A 20879-nucleotide genomic window follows, 5' to 3' on the forward strand; every position below is an offset into this window, starting at 1 on the left:
TTCAACTTAACAACAAAAAGACATCCTGATTTAAAAATGGGCAAAAGACTTGAACAGAGTCAGACTCTAGAATGTAGGTTACCAGGAGACGGGATGGGGATAGAAAATGGGAAATTAAGGCTTAAAATGTACAGGGTTCCTATTTGGAAGGAAGGAAATGTTTGGGTAATGGATGGCGGTGATGGTAGCATAACATTGTAAGTGCAGTTATCAGCACTGAAATATATATCTGAATATGAGTGATTGAAAGGAGATATGTTAGATTATATGGCAACAGAATTAAAAGTTATTTTTTTAAGCCACTGAACTACACTACACACACAGTGAACCATGGACTTTAATTAATAGCACAATTATAAAAAGGTGCTATCATCAGTTGCAACAAATGTTCACCACCAATACAAGGTGTTGGTAGTGGGGTGGTATAGGAGAATCCTGTATTTTATACATAATTGTTCTGTAAACCCATGACTTCTCTCATAAGGAAGAAAAAAACCTTAATATTTAAAGCAGGTATTGAAAGATTGTAGATTCAATACCAACTTATTTAGATCTTCCTCTGAACACCTTGAAGCCGCCTCAAAGCCCTAAAGTTAGCCACATAGTTAGAAAAAGCAGAGGAGAGAGATTTGCTAAAGACCAGATATCTCAATTACTGCTATTGATTGAGCATAATCATTTACCATGGACATTTGGGGCTAAAAGCTCTTACGTGCCAGGCTATAAATCGTGAAGCTTATTTGTCCCTAAGAGAGAGTCCACCTAATCTCTCCTTTATAAAGAACAATTAAGCAATCAGAATGAGTGAGAGGATAATCAGCTGGCTAGGTGCCTTCTGGGGACACAGGAGGAAAAGTCCCATGAGCACATTCCCTGTTGTAAATATTGTTCAGGTAATTGCTTCCACCTGAAGCATTACCAGGCATGCCTGTTGAAGTTGACTAGAAAGAGAAATCGACCTAAAGGGCATCCATTTGGCATAGTGAGTGGTTAGAACATCTCACCTAAACCAAGAGACTATTTCCAGCTTTTTCTGGGCAGCATTACAAATTGGCGCAACTGACATAAACATCAAGAGGCCAGAATCCAACCTCTTTACTTTCCTGGTCATCAAAAAAAATGTATGATTGAGTGACTTCCTCCTCAGCTCAGAGCAACTCCTAAAGACTATTTGGACACTTTCCAATAGCTATAATAATCCACAGTATATCAGATGGGTGATATGCATTGATGTTTCCCTGTTTCAAAGTCTGTTTGCCCACACCTAGAGATTATTGGGTTAATGGGATCTCAGGCTATTAAATGTGCATAGGATTGGATGATTTAAGTATGGTAGGACAGTGTAAAAGTGAAGGACCTGTCCTTTCAGCCCCCAAGTCCTTTGATTCTCTGTCTTCAATGAATTATTCAACATCAGTATCACTATTTATCGATTTCCGCCCAAGTGATGGGGAAAAGGAGGCTAAAAGGATATTCTAGTAAAGAAAGAGAGACCAGTATCACCAGGAGGCGGCAATATGATACCAGCTTTTATGTTGTAACTTTGTTTCATTCACTGGTCTGTATAAATACAAGTATTCATTCTTTGCATTGTCAAGAGATAGGATTGAAAGCAGAACTGCTACTGTTTGGCCATTTAAAAAGCAGGTTTTATAAAGTGCTGCAATGATCTGTCACTGGTTATTCGAAGTAATAATATATTTTCTTTAATTTCACCCTCCAGAGTCCAAAAAGCCAAGATGGCCTTTCTCCAGGAGAGGAGTGGTGAGTGTTGTGCGATGTCGTTTTTGTTTTAATTAAGCCTCTTGTAGCTACGAAAGTAAGAATGAGTAAGGAGCCTCTGTGCTCTGCTTCTCTTTGCATAAAGACAGATGGCAAGAGAAATTTAAATGGCCGTGGTATTGGCTAAAGACCATGCCAAATGGTGCCATTTTGTGCACGATACAGTGCTAATTGCCAGTGGTTAATGAGCTCTGCATAGAAACAGAACAGTCCTAATATTGTGACACTTTACACTCTCAATCTATAACTTGATACAGCATAGAAAGCACCCACTCACAAATAGCCTTGCACAAGCATATGCCCCACTTTGTGCTGCAGCAGCAGGGCTTCATGGGGAGTCACTTTCCCTTGTGCTGTTAGAAATCTGCCCACATGGCCTTTTGGATCAGTTTGCTGCTGCCCTGGTGGTTCTGTGGACACACACACGCTGACTTTTTGAAGCTGGGTAGCTAAATTAAAACCCCCCTGATGTTCCAGTTGCAGCTGCACCGCTTACTGCTGTGTGACATTGACCAAGTGAGTTAACCTCTCTCAGCTCCCGTCCCTTCTCTACAAATGGCAGTGGTAACGGAGCCAGCCTCTCAGGATGGCTGCGAAGAATAAGTGAAGTACAGTTATCCCTTCCACGTCACGACTTTCCCCATTACAGTTTCAGTATATCATGGATTTGCATAAGAAATTAAATGGGAATTTGGGGTAGTTTTGTAGAAGGTGCAGATGACACAGAAGAAGTTTAGAAACTCAGAAATGTATAAAATGCATGTATAATATTGTGTTATATCAACCTATTTATCTCTTAATACCATAATGTATACTATTTTTTCTCCTTTTTTAATGCAATTTTGTTGAGATATAATGTAATTTTGTTGAGATATATTACACACCATACAAACTATCTGAAGTATACAATCAGTGGTTCGCAGTATCATCACCTAGTTGTACATACATCAGCATATACAATTTCTTTTTTTAAAGTTAAAATAAGTAAAAGGTTAAAGTTTGTGAAAAGAATGTGATAGCCAGGAGATGAGACATAAAGGCTAGGAGATATCTTAAAAAGTTTAGTAACTCATACATGCATAAAATGAATATTTTTTTTCCAAATTTTTTTCCAAGGCAAAAAAGCACCCTTCACTCTCTTTGCAAATTGACCCTACTTTGGCCAGTTGTCTCCTTCCAAGCTATGCTCTCCTATCAGTCGGAGCAGCCTGAGACAAATGGGCAGTGCAGGGACCTCCATCTTATACAAGCCTGCATTTAGTCCCCGCCTGGGAGCTGCTGCTTCTCTTTCTTCTGGGCTGTGCTTTCTAGAGGACCCAGGGGTTCCCCATTTACAGTCCACAGGAGTTTGGTTGAATGCCTTTCTACTCCTTTCGGAACAGACCCCTCCCCACTCTGTGGCTGTTCTTTCTTAAATTGTTTCTCACACTGCCCGGCTGTCTACAAGTGACTTTTCCTCCCTCGAGGAAAACTCTGAGAGGGCCGAAACAGTTTACTCAGATTTTCCAGATCGCGGGGGCGCACGTGCCTAGCTCCCTGGATGTGGAAGGGGTAACTGCAGTTCACAGGGGCATCTCCCGTGGCCTGGTATGTCATAAACACACAGTCAATACTGGCCACCATCATCAGTGGTCGTGTCCTATATGAGGGCTGGGAAGACAACGTGTTCTCATAACCACTTCTTTGGGTAACTTTCACATTCTTTTTCAAAAATAAAGTGCTTGTATGGGGCGGGGTCGAAGCTTCACAAGCTACAAATCCTAAACTGCTGGTGAAATGATGACCCGTTGTCACCACGGCCCTTGAGCATCAGTCATTGGCCTGGTTGCCAGTTCCCAGGGCTTCCACTCCCCAGGACTGCAAACCGTGTGTGTTCAGACAACAGAAATGCATCACACCACAGTCCTGGAGATGAGGCGTCCAAAATCAGTGTCAACAGGTGTGCTCCCTCCGAAACCTGCAGGGAGGCTCCTTTCTCTCTCTTCTGGCTTCCGGTGGCTGCCAGCCATCCACAGCACTCCTTGGCTTGTGGTTGCAGCACTTAGTCTGCCCACTTCCCCACGTGACTTTCTCCCATGAGTCTGTGAGTGTCCAAACTTATAAGGATGCCAGTCTTATTAATTCAGTCCCACCCTAATGCAGTTTGACCTCCTGTTAACTACTCATATCTTCAGAGACCCTGTTTCCCAATGGGGTCACAGTCATGGGACTGGGATTTAGGATGTGAACGTATCTTTTTGGGGGGAGTCAGTGTTCAACCCCTACCAATTGTAGTCTCTTGGCTGCTCTTTAGAGACATGGTTTGGCTTTCTGGCAGGTCTGAGATAGGGTCTATCATGCAGCCTCTCCTAAGCTCCCTCCTCTATAGTGGAGGCAGAACCAGTCACCCGTTTCCCATTGACCCACTGAGGGCTACTGCAGAGCAAGGAAGTTCCGAGGGCCTCCTGGGAGATAAGGACCACCCTTATCTAAGGAAGGGATACTTCCACAAGGTGTGGTGATCAATCCGCTTTTCCCTGAGAAGAAGCACTCGTTCCACACAATGTGCTGGGTGTCTGTATGTGCTAAGTACGGGACTAGAAGTCTAGGATGCCAAGACGTCCATTATCAGCTCATAGCTGAGGAGATGGAGCCAGCCTGAAAACTGGAGGGTAAAAGTGTGCTAAATGGCATGCACGCTGTTGGGGGTGGGAGAGGGGATGGTAGAATAGCACAAAGACCTTAGAATAACTAATGAATGACAAGATGTTTTCAGCAACCTTAAGAAGACATATTCATTCTTAAAGCCTCACTTTCACAAGGACATGCTTAAGTGGTCTTCTTAAAATCAATACTTCTACTTCCTTCCATCATCCAACTGACCTTATTTACCAAGTAATTCACAGCTATGTAAACATTCATCCACATCAATATTAAAACACCAAGTTGGAACATATTTTCCCAGTCCCAATTTTTACTTTGCTTGTCTGCCTTCCCTCCCTCCTTCCCTTCTTCCCCCTTCCTTCTTTTCCCTACCAACAACGTTAGTAATTAAAGCAAACATATATAATGTTTACCATGTTGCCAGACATGTGTTTCTGTTTACATATGTCATAGTTTACACAGGTTAACTCATTAATTCTCACAACAATTCAGTAAGGTAGGTAACATTATTGTCTCCATTTTACACATGAGGAAACTGGGGTTCAGAGAGGTTAAACAACTTGCCCAAGGTCACACAGCTCGAAAGCAGCAGAGCAGGAATTTGTTCCTGGTACACCCAGACAATCTGACTCTCTATTTCAGGTACAATACTGTGTGTCTTCCCATAACCAGACTTGAATCCTTCTCATTCCTTCTCTAATCAACTCTCTCAAAGACCTGGTCTGTTCTCACCAATTCAGTCACTCCAACATGTATTTATTCCACCTTAATCATCAGTTACATTCACCTCCATGTTACCAGTGCTTACTGCAAATGTCCATTCCACCTACCTTGTATTTTCTAAGTTGCAGACCCAGTCTTATCCTTAGCTTATCACTTTTCTTCATCCCCAAAATCTTCTCAAATTTCTAGCATCCTTCCCAAACCTATGCCTTTAAAATGCTTCTTATGTCCTCTCTGAACCTGTGCCAACCTGGTCGTAGGAAAAGGCACTAAGCAGACCGGTTACTCTCAAAAAGTTAATGTATCAGCCAAGAGGAATGCCTCATCCCTTCGAGCTGACCCATCTACCAAATGGGCTTTGGCCAGGAGGTTGGCCAGGCATATGGAAAGCCACACACGTACCCTTCAAGACATGCACTGGACACGAAAAAGTCTCAGTAATGGATGATAGCCCGGTATTGTGAGTGTAATTAATACCACTGAAGAGTACACTTTAAAATGTTTAAAATAGAAAATTTTGTGTTATATATATGACCATAAATTTTTAAACGTTATTTTATATATATGTTAAAATATATATATACATATATATGTATACACACACACACACACACACACACACACACACATATATATGTAAAATATATATATATAAAGAGAGAGAGAGAGGTTGGTGCCCACTTTCCTGCAGCTCCAATGCTGCTTGCATTGTCTCAGCTTGTCTCTTTTCCATCTTGCAGCTGAATTTTTTTTATTTCCACAACATGCAGTCACTGTGGTTTCAAACATCAACAAAAGGCATATGTCCCAGTTACTGTAGGAGGCCTCCAGCCAGCTCCAAGATTCTTTTCTCCTGTGGAAGCCAATGAGTTTACAATAGGTCTCCTCTTTCAGAGCCCGAACCCTCCCAGGGAACCAACCATGGCCCATAGCTATTCCCTTTAGCGCCTTTGGAATCTGTTACAGGGTCTCCTCTCATCACCCGGAGAAACTCCTGCCCACACTACCCTGCACCTTCTCTCACACATTAACACAAGATTAATGAACTTCCACCAAACCGCTGAGACCAATGCCAGCATCACACGCCCCGAGGCAAGAGAATGAGTTAAAAATTATTTCTAGTAAAGATGCACTTGAAATGCAGCCAAGTTGACTTTCTAAAACTTTCCACAGTTATTTGACAGATTCTTCCTGGTTTTCTTGGTAAAATGAGCTCTTTAAATGGGTAATTCATGATGTTGCAACAGAATGTTGACTGGCGAAAAAAAAAAGTGAAAAACATCTTATGAAAGGATGTATAAATATGGCACCATTTAATAATTATGACTAAAGTCAGAAAAATGTTTTCCTTGATTATCTGGTGTGAGGATTAATGGGTCGTTTTCATTTCCTTTGTATTTTTCTTTGTTTCCCACTTTTTCTGTGCAAGTCATGTTTTTACTTTGTAATCAGATTTTAAAACAAATATGAAAAATAACAATTACAACAATAATAAGTAGGTGGTTCTATTCTAAGGAAACTAGGGTTTCGAGCATAGTGGTATTTGTTAGCATAGAATTATATTAGGCAAGTTCCTTTCACATTCTGGGTTTAATTTAGTCATCTACTAAAGGAGGGGTTGCCCTAAATATGCTCCAAAGTACCCCCTGGATGCTAAAGTCCTATGACCTAGAGCTCAGAAAAAGTAAAACCGGGAAGGAGGTTATATATCTCACCAGCGGGGCTGGACTCGTTGCCCATCTCTTTGCACTCTGACTGTCCTGTGCCTTGGACTTTCTTCATTAGTGAAGGGAGAGGCTGGGGCTTCCATCCTCCAGATCTGACATCCGCTCATCCTGTAGGCAAGACTGTGACTCTGAAATGCCTTTGGAACTCTTAGTGGCTTAAAGACCAAATGTTGTGATCTGTTCTCCCGAATTTTAAAGTATGAGCTAAAGATGCTGAGGCTGCCAAAGTCATGTCATTAAAGAATTCTTGTTCCTCACCATCCTTAAGCAGGGCAAAGACAAACACAAGCAGATAGCTGACCTGGAAAACTGCCTTTCTGCTGTGAAGATCACGGACTTCAGAGGCTATGAGTTCCACGGCCTTAAGGTATCTCAGAGATCGCCTGTTCCATGTCATGGCTTTTGTCTTTATTTTGTTTTATAAGTTGTGACTTTAAGTTGTTATATCATTGCCTTGTTCTGATGACAGCAGGAGGCAGGAGGCACCTGGGGCTGGGAGGGCGGGACCTGCTGTAATGCACCCTGCTACCCTGGGAAGGTCATTTTACCTTGATGATGGCCGTGGACAGGAGAGCTCTTTCTAGACCTGGAGCCCTCTACAAAAGTTAATAGTTGTCAACACTGTCACCTCTCCGGGCCCTAATTTCCCATCTGAAAAATAAGGTGCTTTTGAGAAGACAATTTCTAAGGGTGTCTTTAAGCTCTAAAATTCTACAGGAGTTGATTTCAAGAAGCTTTGCCAATGGAACCTGGAATCAGAAATTCCAATTCTGGGCTTGGGGTTCTTTGAGGGTTCCTTTTGTTTTGTGTTTTGTATGCTGTGTGGTGGGGGTCACATTTCATTCTTTTTCCATGTGACTGTGCTGTTATTGCAGCACCATTGTTGAATTTTTCTTTGTGGGGGTATGAAATGCATGGGCCAGGAATTGAACCTGGGTCTCTTGCAAGGCAGATGAAAATTCTACCACTGAACTACCATTGTACCCCTGAGGATTATTTTGTACAATAAACTGAAAAGGACTCATGAAATTCTCAAACATAACTTAAAAGAACACCCATTTGACTTCCTTTTCATTTGACCCTAGAAATAACGCATTGTGCATTGCCATGCTTTACACCGGGAGGGTATTGGCATCCCAAAGCCACAAAGAGAGGAGCTGCAGTTTGGGTTGTTTGAGGGCTGCCCTGGCCAGCAGTGGGGAATCCTGCATGTGGGGATTGCTGTCGTACCAGACTGCCAGCCAAAGCAAAAGGCAAACGGGTCAATCCATCGGGGTAGGAATGCTTTGTTCTCGTTTTCTCTCCCCATGCACAGGATAAGAGCTGGAACGAAGTCATGGAAACACATCAGAAATTTCTGACTGATCAATTAGACTGCAGAAAGCAGCAAGAGGCTGTGTGGGAACTTTTCACAAGTGAATGCACTTATTTTTTGGACCATTTATTAGTCCTGAAGATGGTAATGCTGGGTTTAATTTTTGTAGTAAATGAAAAATATTAATTTGATTCTTTAGGGATTTGTTTTCCTCTTCCATGCTAAACAAAGAAAGTTAGTCGCTCTTCCCCTTTTCAGGAGGTCTTTAAGAAAATTTTATTTATTATTTATCTTTGTTTGTGTACTACTTTGTTTTCTCTTCATTCCTTTCTCAAACATAGCCTCTCAGTATTGGGTGAGATCTTCTAAGTAGACTAGTCCAACTCCCCATCTGCTGTCCAAATCTCTTCTACCTTTCTCTCACCCTGTATTTGCACACACCTCATGCTGTGGAGCTCACAACTACTGCAAGATCAGCCCATTCCATCTCTGGACAGTGTCCTCCTTTGGAGGTTTTACTCCTTCATGAACAGAGCTGGGTATAGGCTCTCTATCACTTACAAGACCATGGTCACAGATTACTGGGGCTGCCACTCATATGTAAGGCAGTGCATTTAATGACAGAGTATTCATGGTATAACCAGTGTCTTCCGTGTGAGTGGTCCACAATCCTGAGGTTGAGCAGTGTTGCAGCCCTGATCTGGCCAGGCTCTGAACAGAGAATTCCTTGTAGAAGAACCCCGGGGTACGAGAGAGGAAAGTAAACAGCTTTCTCCCTGGACCACAGGAGAGGATGGGCCATCTTGCTCCCAAGGTTGTCTCTGCCCATCAGCACCTTCAAATCCAGGTTACTGTCTCACTCAGAGAAAAAGCACTGATGGGAGACCTGAGTTCAAGTCCCAGATCTAGTTCAGATATTGTGCTTTGTGACATTAGGAAAGTCTAGTCCTCCGTGTCCTAGACAGGGTTCTGCACACTTGTTTTGTAAAGGGCCAGATAGTAAATATTTTAGGCTTTGCAAGCCATACAGTCTCTGTTGCAACTACTCAACTGTGCCATTACATTGTGAAAGCAGCATTGACAGTACATAAATGAATGTGCATGGCTGTGTTCCAATAAAACTTTATTTAAAAAAACAGTTTGCTGCCAGATTTAGCCTGTGGGCTGAGATTTCATGAACTCTGTCCTAAGCTATAAAAGGGGGCTAACAATACCAATTGACCTCATAAGATATGAGGATCAAACTAGTTAACTGTAATCTGTCAAGTGGTATAGAAATGACAGCCATTTTCCTTAAGTAATATTTATTGTCAGTCACAGTCCTAAAGTACTTTACAAGCAAATTTTAAACCACAAAGATACTCTATGAAAAAATTGAAACTTGGAGACTGTATCAGTTAGGATGTTTCTAGGAGCAAGTAACAGAAAATGACTTAAATAGTAAAGGATTTATTGGTCCACATGACTATAGAGTTCAGAGGTGGACGAGAATGCAAGGTTGGTTTGTTTGAGGGGCTCAAAACCAAGGATAACATTTCTTTCCATCTCTTACCCTTGCCTTTCATGGCATCAGCCTTATCCCATGACTGGCTTGCAAGGTGGTCACTAATTGTCTGTTGTACTTGAGCCATGCAGAGAGACAGAAAGGGGATTTCCTCTCAGCACTTAGAGCAGAAGTCTTGAGAGTCATTCCATCTGGGCTGGGTTATGTCACATGCTCACCCCTGAGACAATCACTCTGGCTAAGGAAGGAGTGAACTGGCCGGCTTAGGGCAAACAAGGCCCACCCCTGGGAGAGAGGGCAACTTCCCACATGGCACAGATGCTGGATGGGGAAGAGTATATATATACTGAGGTGAGGACCAGGATACTCTTGTACAAGGAGAGTTGGAGCCCTGAAGCTGGGAAATAACCAGTAAAATTTCATCACAGAGGACTACCAGTCTGAGCTGTGCTGCCTTCCTTACCCTAATAAACAACATAGAACTTTCTATCCCACTGTAACCCCCACAGACTGTTCACAGTAGCATTTCTATTTAAGAAAAGGTCAATCTAAGTATATTTATTCCCAAATGTCCAGGTATATTATGTATATTTAGAGTATACATACACTTCCCTTTATACAGTCAATTTTAGTTCCCTAAAGCAGCGTGTAGATTGAATTCTTAAAGGTAAATATGCTGAAAGACCCAATAAATTAAAGAAGGCAATATTTTCTATAAAGCAAAGAATATTATGGCCAAAGGAATATCTCATAAATTTTCCTAATTTATCTGTAGTGATGAGTTCTGTTTCTGAAAATTACATATTTTAATTGCTGAGATTTTAACAGATTTCTGGACAAATAATAACATATGGATTTGGGAGGTTCTACGTCAGTGGTTCTTCAAGTGTTGCCCCCAGACCAACAGCTTAAGAATCATTTCATAAATTGTTAGGAATGCATGTTCTCAGATCCCATTATATGGACCTACTAAATATGAAACTCCTGGGGGTGGGTCCCAGAAATCTCTGGTTTTACATGTCCTCCAGATAATTCTGATGTAAGTGCAGGAACCACTGTTCTAAGTAAATAAAATGGAAATGGTAATTGGAGAAGGTTAGTGGTCCAAGACCGGTCTTTTCACACTTAAAATTCTTGAAATAACTGGTCCCTTTGAATGCTTATATACATATACACACACAGTTTTCCAATTTCAGTGCATCAATCTCACTTTAAGTTTATAGAATGAGGGCAGTATTTTTGTGAGTAAGGATTGAAGTTCTTCCTTCTTGATTTGCTATGGTATACTATTGAGTGAGAGCTTAAATCAAGAAATAATAGCACAAATACTCCCTTAATGTTTTCATTAATATTTAACACCTTTATCTAAATCTAAACATTTTACTGCTTATCAGATATTAACTCATTAATTCTCTCATTTAAATTCCTTGAAAGTAGAGGACATTTGTATTAATTTGCAAAGGAAGAAATGTGAGACTACAACATAAACGTTTTGATATCAAGTTAGTGGTTTTGACAAGAATGGACCCTTTGGGGTTTCGTTGGCACTGCTGGCAGAGAAAGTCCATTTGAACAGATTATTTTTCAAAAGGAAAGTTGTTAGGGTTCTCATAAACAACTTCATACTGAAGAGCACTCTTCCAATGTTTTAGGAAGTTTAAATGTCATCATTTGTAGCAAAGTTCTTCAAACTTGAGAATACTGAGTTTTTATACATAGGAGGTTTATGTTCAATGTTCTTTCAAAGGGCAGACTTCAAAATTAAAAGGCAGAAAATAATGTGCATTTCTTTTTTTAAAGATCTTTTTGAATACATTAAAATATCTACAAGCTCATGAATACCTCCTGGATGTGGATTTATGGAGACTTTTTGCAAACCTGGAGGAGTTAAGTCAGGTGAGCCAGACAAAAAAGATGGCTGTAGCCATATTTTAGAAATTTTCCAGAGGATAGTGAAAATTCATGTTTGGTCTATTCCTGTGGGTTGTAGTCTATCCATATTGAAATTTGGAATATGAACTATTTCATCCCTATATAATCTTATGTCAGGAATTTAGGTTAATAAGAAGGAAATCTAAACATGCATTGACATTTTCCCAATAAATTGCAGATATTAGTTACCCTACAGTAACATTTTCCATTTTTCCATAACTAATTGAGAAAGTAGATATGTTCCTGATCTCCATTGCTGTCATAATTACTCTCAATTTTGACAATCTTTCCTTGTATCTATTGCAAATAAATAATATCTTTCCTCTGAAAAGTAAGGGCAGAGAAATACCAACAAGAATGTACAAGTAAAACTTACAACAACTTATAAGAAAATACACATTGGAGAGTGGAGGAAAATTAATGTTTGAATTTTGCTAGGAGATAGATCTGGAATGGAAAACACCTGTAAGAAGGAAATTTCACATCCATCACATTTTTATTCCTTACCCCTGGGTCTCGGCTCTACCCTTGATTTCCTTCCTTCTGGCCCTAGACAAGCCTTGGTTTTGTGACCGGTCTGTTCAGCAGCATCAAGGGTTATATAGATGCTTCCGAAATGGCACCATCGATGGATTTCATTTCCGTGCTCACAAAGGTAAAAGCCTTCTGGGAGATCTTAACTATAAATTCACCCCCATCCTGGGAAAATTGTTGATATCTACTTGATTTTTTTGTTCCTAGGAAAGTGTCACCACTGCCTTCCCACAAACAAACATTCCTTTCCCTGCCAATCAACATTTTCAAAAATAACTTTCAGATTCTATTTTCCCAGTGTCACATCGCCTGTGAATGTTGTATTAAAACAAAAATATGCATGTGTGGAAAAGCCATTTCCAAGTCTGTTTTTTAAATGACTCAATTTAAAGCAAAATTCATGGCAATATTTAGTGTACTAATTACATGGTTCAGTTCTTCTAACAAAAGGGCTAGTCTCTCAGGAAGGAACAAAATAAACCTTCAAATCCATCAACACGCTTGCTAATTATTCTGTGTGTGGAATGAGGAGAAAAAGGAAAAACTGTAGCCCCAGTTTGATAAATGCTATCTAATCCTCAAGTAGATTTTTGGAGCCCCTACCCTTTTTTTTTTCTTTGAGCTTTTAGTCCAGTTCCTATCTCTTCGTATTTAGCAAAATCTGTATTCTTACAATCAAAATTTATTTAAAACGTAGATTGATATTTAGTGAATGCTTACTAGATGGATGGGTTTGAGACTTGTACATAATAATGAACAAAATTGTATTTAGCTCCTGCTCTAATGAGGGAGAAATTAATTCAATGATGGCACCAATCGTTATATGATCAAACTGAGATAAATGTTGGGGAAAAAAGAAACCTTGATTTTGAGTGTTCAACAAAGGAGCCTAATAGGTTGTAAGGAGGTGGACAGTATAGTGGGGAATGCTCCTGGGGAAATGATACTTGAGATGACATGAAGTAGGAAGAGCATTAACAAGCCAAAAACAAGAAGGAAATTAGATATAAATTATGGATATCCTTTAGTGAACTTTGAAAACTCATTTGAAAAAGAATAACTTTGTAAGCAAAGATAAGGAATATAAAGTTTTGGGAATTTGCCAAAGTCTGATGCTGTCTCAATTTATTAAAAGTCAGAAAAACTTTAAATTTAGTTTTTAGTTAATAGTTCAGAGAAATACCAGCTTCTTGCCAAAATGTACAGGTACACTTATAGCTTACTAAAGAATGCAATATTAATAGACTCTTCACTAGATGTCTATAATTTAAATCATGTCAATGCTCCAAACCATGTTACGAATGTGCAAAGATGGACTATAAAAACTTTTCTTAAATTGGAAAGGTTCAAAGTTGTGAAAATATCAGTCATGTTAAATTCAGTTGCACTGCAGTAAATGAACGATCCCCAAATTTCCACGGCTTATAAAAGATTCGTGTGTTACTTGTGCTCTGCCTCCAGTTTGTTATTGTCCTCACTCTGGGACTCGGGATGACGAAGCAGCCACTACCAGGCACGCTACCAGTTGCTATTACAAAGGCACTGGTGAATGTGGCAGACCAATCCTTGGTTCTTCAAGTTTCTGCCTGGAAGCAACACATGGTCTATCTACTCACATTTCGTTGGCCAAAGAAAGCCACATGGCCAAGCATAACTTCAGTGGCGCTGGACAAAACTCCTCCCCAGGAAGGGGAACTAGATGAACACATGATGTTTCCTGAGCTGGAAGGCTGGGACAGTTATTATTCACATGGAAACCATCTGAGGAAGTCTCTGAGTAGGAAACAGACCTGGAGAGGCTAGACAGTTCAGCCAAGGTCACACATCTAATGGTTGGTGGAACTGGATTTCTAAACCTGATCATTTATGCCTCTTAATTTTGGCCTCTTAACAACTACCTCCTGCCCACAATATTTCACAGGCCCCTCAGCACCCTGTAAGAAGACCTTCTCTTTACCCTGTAAGAAGCTTTCTCCTCTGTCTAGCTATTAAACTCTCACCACTCTCCAAAATGAACTCATATTATCTTCTTTCAAATTACTCCTTACTGAAGTCAAGGTTTGACATTTCTCCCCATAGTTTTTTGTCCACTCTGGGCCTATAGCAAAATTTATTTCTGGGTTTGATTCACCTCTGAGTTTACTACTGTCACCTCCTTTAGTGAATCTCTAGACTGGATCTTGTTTCTCTACTCATTTTGTCAAAACACTACCAGCAAGTGTGTCCTCCTCTGATTCCACCACAGTATAACACAATTGTAAATTACTCAGTGGGACCTATTACTTGTTCTATTACTCAATGAATCTACCAATTGGAACATAGGCTTAGCAGCAGGGCAGACACTATGGATTCCTGAAAAAGAGGGATGAGAGTTCCTGTCAGTAATGAGCCAGAAGCATTATTGATACAGAAAGAATTGAAGCCATCACCAAGAAAAATAGTTAATTGAGCTGGTTCCAGATTGGGTGGTGTGCTCAGATTGAGCATTTGACCATTATATGTGAGGACGCGTGCATATGTGTGTATGTACACACACATATATGTACATATACCAGTATGTACATACATGAATATGTATGCAGATGTATATGAATTGATTTTAGCCTTATCCCAAAATGAAATCCAGGTGGCTTACAAATGTGTAGTCATTATGGCAGGTTTAGGACATTTAGTAAGAATAAAGAAGAATGGTGTTAGAAAATATGTGTAAGATCAGGTAAGACCACAGCATGAAATGCATGCTACTAAAGGGGGCCTCAAACCTGACCTGACTCCAGTTTTAGAAACCAGCAGGAACTTTTCATTTATGGACCTGTTTGAAGAATATTCAAGAAATGCTAAATGCTGTTATTTTAACCACATTAGGCCAGCACATGCTTAATGTCACCCAATGTGGGCACTGAACTTCAAGGCAGTTTTGGTATTAGGTGTTGTCCAGGGTGTGTGGGCCTCAGTAAAGCATAGACCAAGAAGTAAAGGTTGAATTAAATCAAGGTGTCCTAAGTAGACTTTTCTTTCAGTATAGGGAAAAAACACAAAGACTATTGTAGGAGTCAGGGTTCTCTAGAGAAACAGGACCAACAGGAGAGATCTGTAAATAGAGATTGGTAAAGGTGTCTCATGCAAACATGGAAATGGAAGAGTCCAAAATCTGTAGGGCAGGCTGTGAAGCTGGTGGTTCCAATGAAGGGTCTGGATGAACTCCGCAGGAGAGACTGGCTGGCAGAAGAAGCAGTGAAAAGAGTCTCTCTTCTTCCTTAAAAGCCTTCAGCTGAACGGAGTATCTCATGGTTGGGAGACACGTCTTAGTTGGTCGCAGGTGTAATCAGCCACAGCTGCAAGCCATGAGTGATGATTTACTACACCAGCCTTTGGGTTCATCAGCCAGCCATAAAATATCCTTGCAGCAGCAGTCAGGTCAGTGCTTGCCTGACCACCACCTGGGCAGCATCACTTGGCCAAGTCGACCCCAGAGCCCAACCATCACACCTACCTGTTAACTGTTTATTATGGGAACACTAGATATTTTTCAAAAGAACGTTTACTGTGATTACCTGTTCTTTATGAAAGCACTGTTTATATCCACATAGTGCTACCTCTTGCTTATTAATAGTGGCTCTTCCCCTTTACTTTGTTCTAGCTAATGATAAAAATGTAAAGAAAGAGAAAGTCTGTCACGGTCAGCTTCTACTTATGCTGATTATTCTGCTCCTCTCCTCTCCTCTCCAGTATTTCCGAGGCAGCCTCTGTCAGAGCCACCAGACCTACTGCCTGAATTACTCAGCCGCTGTCTTTTATCTGGAGAGCCTGAGGCAGAGAGATGACTTTGGAATGTATTTAAAAGTAAAGTACCATTTTCTTTTCTTTTCTATTTTTCCCCAAGACTCTTTGAGTGTAATGAATACTGAGAGTTATTGTGCTCAAATTAAATGAGAAAGAAGAAAACTAAATTATCCATGATAAATTGCAACCACAAATCTGCCTTCCTGCACACTTAGGAATTTGAAATGGTGCACATCTGGAAACACTGTATCATTCAGTACCCCTCTTGAATGTTTTGGCCAGAACTTAGACATATTTTATTTGTTCTTTGTGGTAGAAGTTGGTACACTGTAAAGAGAAAACTAGAATAAAAACCCAGGCTTTGTTTGTGACTAGAAGCTTGGCTCTTGTGGGATTTGATACTAGCAAGACCCTACTGACAAAAACTAGTAGCCCCACCTATATGATATCCTATATTAATGGAGTCCCCAGAGGGCGAACTAGAGCACGATTGAATGGCTGAGGGAAAGATAAATGGAGCAAGGCTCAGCCACCATTTTCAAATAACTGTGGGAAATCCTATATTGATTGTATGTCAAAAGAAAGGTACTTTATATTTACATATAAAATATACATGACGTTCAAAGCAGCTTGGGGAAAGAAGTAGAGCATGCAATGCTGTAATGACAGCACATGACACTTTTATCATGTGCATAATGCTTTAAGAAAGAAGCTCTCAAAAATCTCCTTTAATTATTAGCAAAACACTGTGAAGCTGATTCTGTTTTTCCCATGTGTCCTCATGGCTCCGAGAGGTGCTGTGACTTCTGCAAGTTTGCAAAAGCCAGTAGGTGGCAAAGTCTTTAGATAAAACCCCAGTGCTCTTTACACCAAAACCATTTCCAACTGCTGGGGCTCTTTCCCGTTGTAGGGATGTGTCAGCATCTAGAAACGAAGATGAGCAGTCTGGAAGGGAGTTCAGAGGGGGTGATCATTGAAAGCCAGTCTGTCCTCCACAGCCAGGTGATAAAGGCAAATGATTCCTGAGTCCTTGCTCTGGGCTGGGAACTGTGCTGCATGCAGGAGATCTGCAGATTCCTTCTCTGAGCAGCAGCTCTGTGGGAACTGGCATCACCTCCACAACTGAGTGTCAGCAAATTAGGCAGTCTGCTGAAAGATATGGTTGTTAAGGAGCAGAAACAAGATACAAATGTAGACCTGTCTGAAGCCAATGTTCATTTTCCTACTAAGTTCTACCAGAAGCAATGTTACTCTTAGGACTTAAATCTGTGTCCTATTTGTGTCCTATTTGTGATGTCTGAAATTGGCCAGGAATGCCTTCAGATGAAATTACCCTCCATGCCATGTGGGGCAGGGCTTCCTGAATAGATAATATCCTGCTGTACTTCGATGAGATGAGAATTTTTACTGCTATTTTAGAGACAGTTAAAATGAGGCAGAGAAAAAAACTGATACTTTATAACAAGGTGGCAACAAACAATCGCCAAGAAAAGTAGCTCCGGTTGATTGAGTGTTGAGATATGCTAGGCACTGTTCTAAGAACAGTATGTCTACTTTTATTGTCTGCATTTTGCAGGGGAGGCTTAGAGAGGTCAAGTAGACTTCCAAAGTTTCCAAAAAAAATGCTGGTTGCCCCAGGCCTGGGTCTCATTCCCACCAAGACAGATGTATGACGAGAACACTTTTATTAGGCCCCCTTTACTTCTTTTATTGTGCCCTAAACACATGGGATGTTTATTATAAAAGAAAATTAGGCTCCATTGATCTAGACCCATCAATGCAAAGGCATTTTACATCCAGTCTCTCTTGTCAGAGATGTTCTTTTCTTCCCTTAATGGATCTGAAACATAAAGCCAATGGAGAGATGAAAGAAAAAAATTCTATCTTCACTTTTACAATCGTCAGATATATTTTTTTCCTTCTTCTGGTGGGGACTTCCAAACACTAAAAGCCCCAGATATCCCTGACCAGATCTCCTGTCTAAATTATTCACCACTGATTGATACCTGGGGGAGAAGGGGAGTTTTCACATTTACCCTGAATACCAGTGCACACTGGCAGCCAGAGCTGTTCCCTGCAGCATGGAAATCTGGGACAGTGGTCTGGGGCTATGTGTTTTGAGATGGTCTCTAACTGCTGCTGAGGAATCAGTCAGTCTCCCCAGCCACCCAAAACGACCAGCAGGTAGCGCTGGAATGCTGCTACAAAGCCTGGTCAGTACGGTCATCAGCACGGTCATAGGCTATTAAGGTCACCTCGCTACTCCTCTCCACATCTCTTCTTTATTTGCCATTCTCAGCTTTCCCACATCTGAAGTTCCAGAGCTTGCTTCCTTCTTTCTGCATCCCTTCTGTATCAGTTAGGGTTCTCTAGAGAAACAGAATCAACAGGGAACACTTGTAAATATAAAATTTATAAAAGTGTCTCACGTGACCACAGGAACGCAGAGTCCAAAATCCACAGGGCAGGCTGCGAAGCTGACGACTCCGATGGATGGCCTGGATGAACTCCACAGGAGAGGCTCACCAGCCAAAGCAGGAATGAAATCTGTCTCCTCTGAGTCTTCCTTAAAAGGCTTCCCATGATTAGATTTAGCATCACTAATTGCAGAAGACACTCCCCTTTGGCTGATTTACAAATGGAATCAACTGTGGATGCAGCTGATGTGATCATGACCTAATCCTATGAAATGTCCTCATTGCAACAGACAGGCCAGCGCTTGCCCAATCAGATGAACAGGTACCACAACTTGGCCAAGTTGACACGTGTCCCTAACCATAACACCTTCCAACCCAAATAAGAATCATGGCAAGTTTGATCTGATGAGAACTCAGAGAGAATCTAGTACCTTCCACCATTTTACAGAAGAGGAATCTGGGTTACCGAGAAGAAGGTGATCCCTCAGCCTCCCTGTCCTTGAGGCCTGGCCCCTAGAGCCCTGTCTATTATCAATTCTGTGCACACTTTCATGGCCTGTCATCTTTATAGAGGAGAGTGGAGAAGATGTTACCCATCAGAATTCCTGTGAGCAAGAGTCCTGGATGTTTTTAAAAGAAATACTTTGATAAAGCTGCTTGTGCAGGAGGGTGAGCCCACCCCCACCACCCCCCACCTCTCCACCGCTGCCCAGGACAGGATCAGAATATGAAAGACAATTGCAAATTGCTATGCATGAGGCTGGGAGAGGGAGGGGAGGAGGTTTGGAGAGGTACCAAGAAAGAAAGAGCTCTTTCTTCCCAAAGAAGAGAATGGAGCCAACAAAATGGTGGGCAACTATGGGTTGAATATTGGACTCCTCCCCACAACCCCAAAATCTTCAATAAAATAAATATATACACTTACAAAACGTTTGGCATGAGTGAGGTTACAGGGGCAACCTTCATAGGTAACCAACCAAGGGGCTAGGCTTGGCATTTGGTCCATGCCATTTCATGGGGAAATAGGAGTCTGGGGGCTAGAGAAAGCCATTAGAATCTCAGTCTCTGTGAGTCTGAAAATATCTAAGGGAGGGTGTTCTAGTTTGCTAGCTGCCAGAATGCAATATACCAGAAATGGGAACAGCTTTTAAAAAGGGGAATTTAATGAGTTGCTAGTTTACAGTTCTAAGGCTGAGAAAATGGCCCAATTAAAGCAAGTCTATACAAATGTCCAAATTAAGGCACTAACAAGAGGTTACCTTCACTCAAGAAAGGCCAATGACGTTCAGGGTTTCGCTCTCAACTGGAAAGGCATGTGGGAAACATGGCGACATCTTCTAGCTTCCTTTCCAGGCCTCTTGCTTCATGAAGCTTCCCCAGGGCATTCTCCTTCATCTCCAAAGGTCACTAGATGGTGGACTCTGTAGTTCTCATGTTTCTGCTGCTCCTGACATTCTCGTGACTCTGCTCTATTGCTCTCCCATTGTTCTCAAGCTTTTTCCAAAATGCTTCCTCTTTTAAAGGATTCCAGTAAACTAATTAAGACCCACCTGGAATGGGTGGAGTCATATCTCCCTCTAATGGAAGGTTAATACCCACAAGTAAGTGAGACATATCTCCGTGGAGAAAACCTAATGAAGTTTCCAACCTACATTTTTGGATAGGAATTAAGAGAAACGGTTTCTCTAACAAGATTGATTAGGATTAAAACATGGCTTTTCTAGGGTGCATAAATCCTTTCAAACCAGCACAGAGGGCTTTGGACTTCCATTGGCCATGAGATTTATGGGGATTGAGCCAATTGTACCAAGATCTCCAAAATGGAAGGGCTGACTTCTGGGCATAAACATTGGCAATAAAGATGTCTTTGGGGAAAGAAGAAGGCACCTTCCATTGTGTGCCTGGCTTACTGGGGCTGGTCCTGAAGACCCTGGGTCATGAGGCAAAGGACAAAACCTGTTACTAGATTGAGGATGCAAAAGAAGAATAGAGAGTATATCCTGCTGTGAGAAAAAAATATTTAGTGCAAGGGCAGGGTCACTTTATAGCTGAACTCAGGATGAATTTGGTATAAGTAGGTGGGATAAGAGAATAGGACAAGAATACACCCCCAAATAATACTTGTTGATGTACGTATCTGCACATTAGGCAGAGACCAGCCAGCTATGGGTGATGTGCCACCTTCATAAAAGCTGGAGTTTCAAGACTGTCACATTCAAAGAAATGGCCCAGCAGATAAAACAAACATAAAAGATATTCTCAAGTTTACTGTGTTTGTCAAATAGCAATCCTAGAAATCCAGTGCATAACCCAAAGCAATACTTGCTGAAATTCTCTTTCTTCCCTGTCTTTCTCAATGCCCAGACATCCTGTATCTGCCTTTCTCCAAACCCAAACTCTCCCTATTGAAAATTTTGCATTTCCTTTTTCTCTCCCATCCCCTCTCTATATCATGTAGATCAACTGAGCCTCTTCAACTTCTGTTTTCACTTTTATCTTCATTTTTGACCATTACCCTG

General features: G+C 41.1%; 1 protein-coding gene across 1 annotated transcript in view; it reads left to right on the plus strand.

The window, feature by feature from the left end:
* PLEKHG7 (pleckstrin homology and RhoGEF domain containing G7) overlaps positions 1-20879 on the plus strand; it is a 56745-nt gene that overhangs the window by 17400 nt on the left and 18466 nt on the right. The window contains 6 exon segments of the mRNA XM_077111596.1: positions 1724-1764; positions 7147-7242; positions 8191-8334; positions 11495-11590; positions 12180-12281; positions 15890-16003. Coding sequence (XP_076967711.1) covers positions 1724-1764; positions 7147-7242; positions 8191-8334; positions 11495-11590; positions 12180-12281; positions 15890-16003 — 593 coding nt within the window.

This window comes from Tamandua tetradactyla, chromosome 7 (assembly GCF_023851605.1).
Source record: "Tamandua tetradactyla isolate mTamTet1 chromosome 7, mTamTet1.pri, whole genome shotgun sequence".
Lineage (NCBI taxonomy): Eukaryota > Metazoa > Chordata > Mammalia > Pilosa > Myrmecophagidae > Tamandua > Tamandua tetradactyla.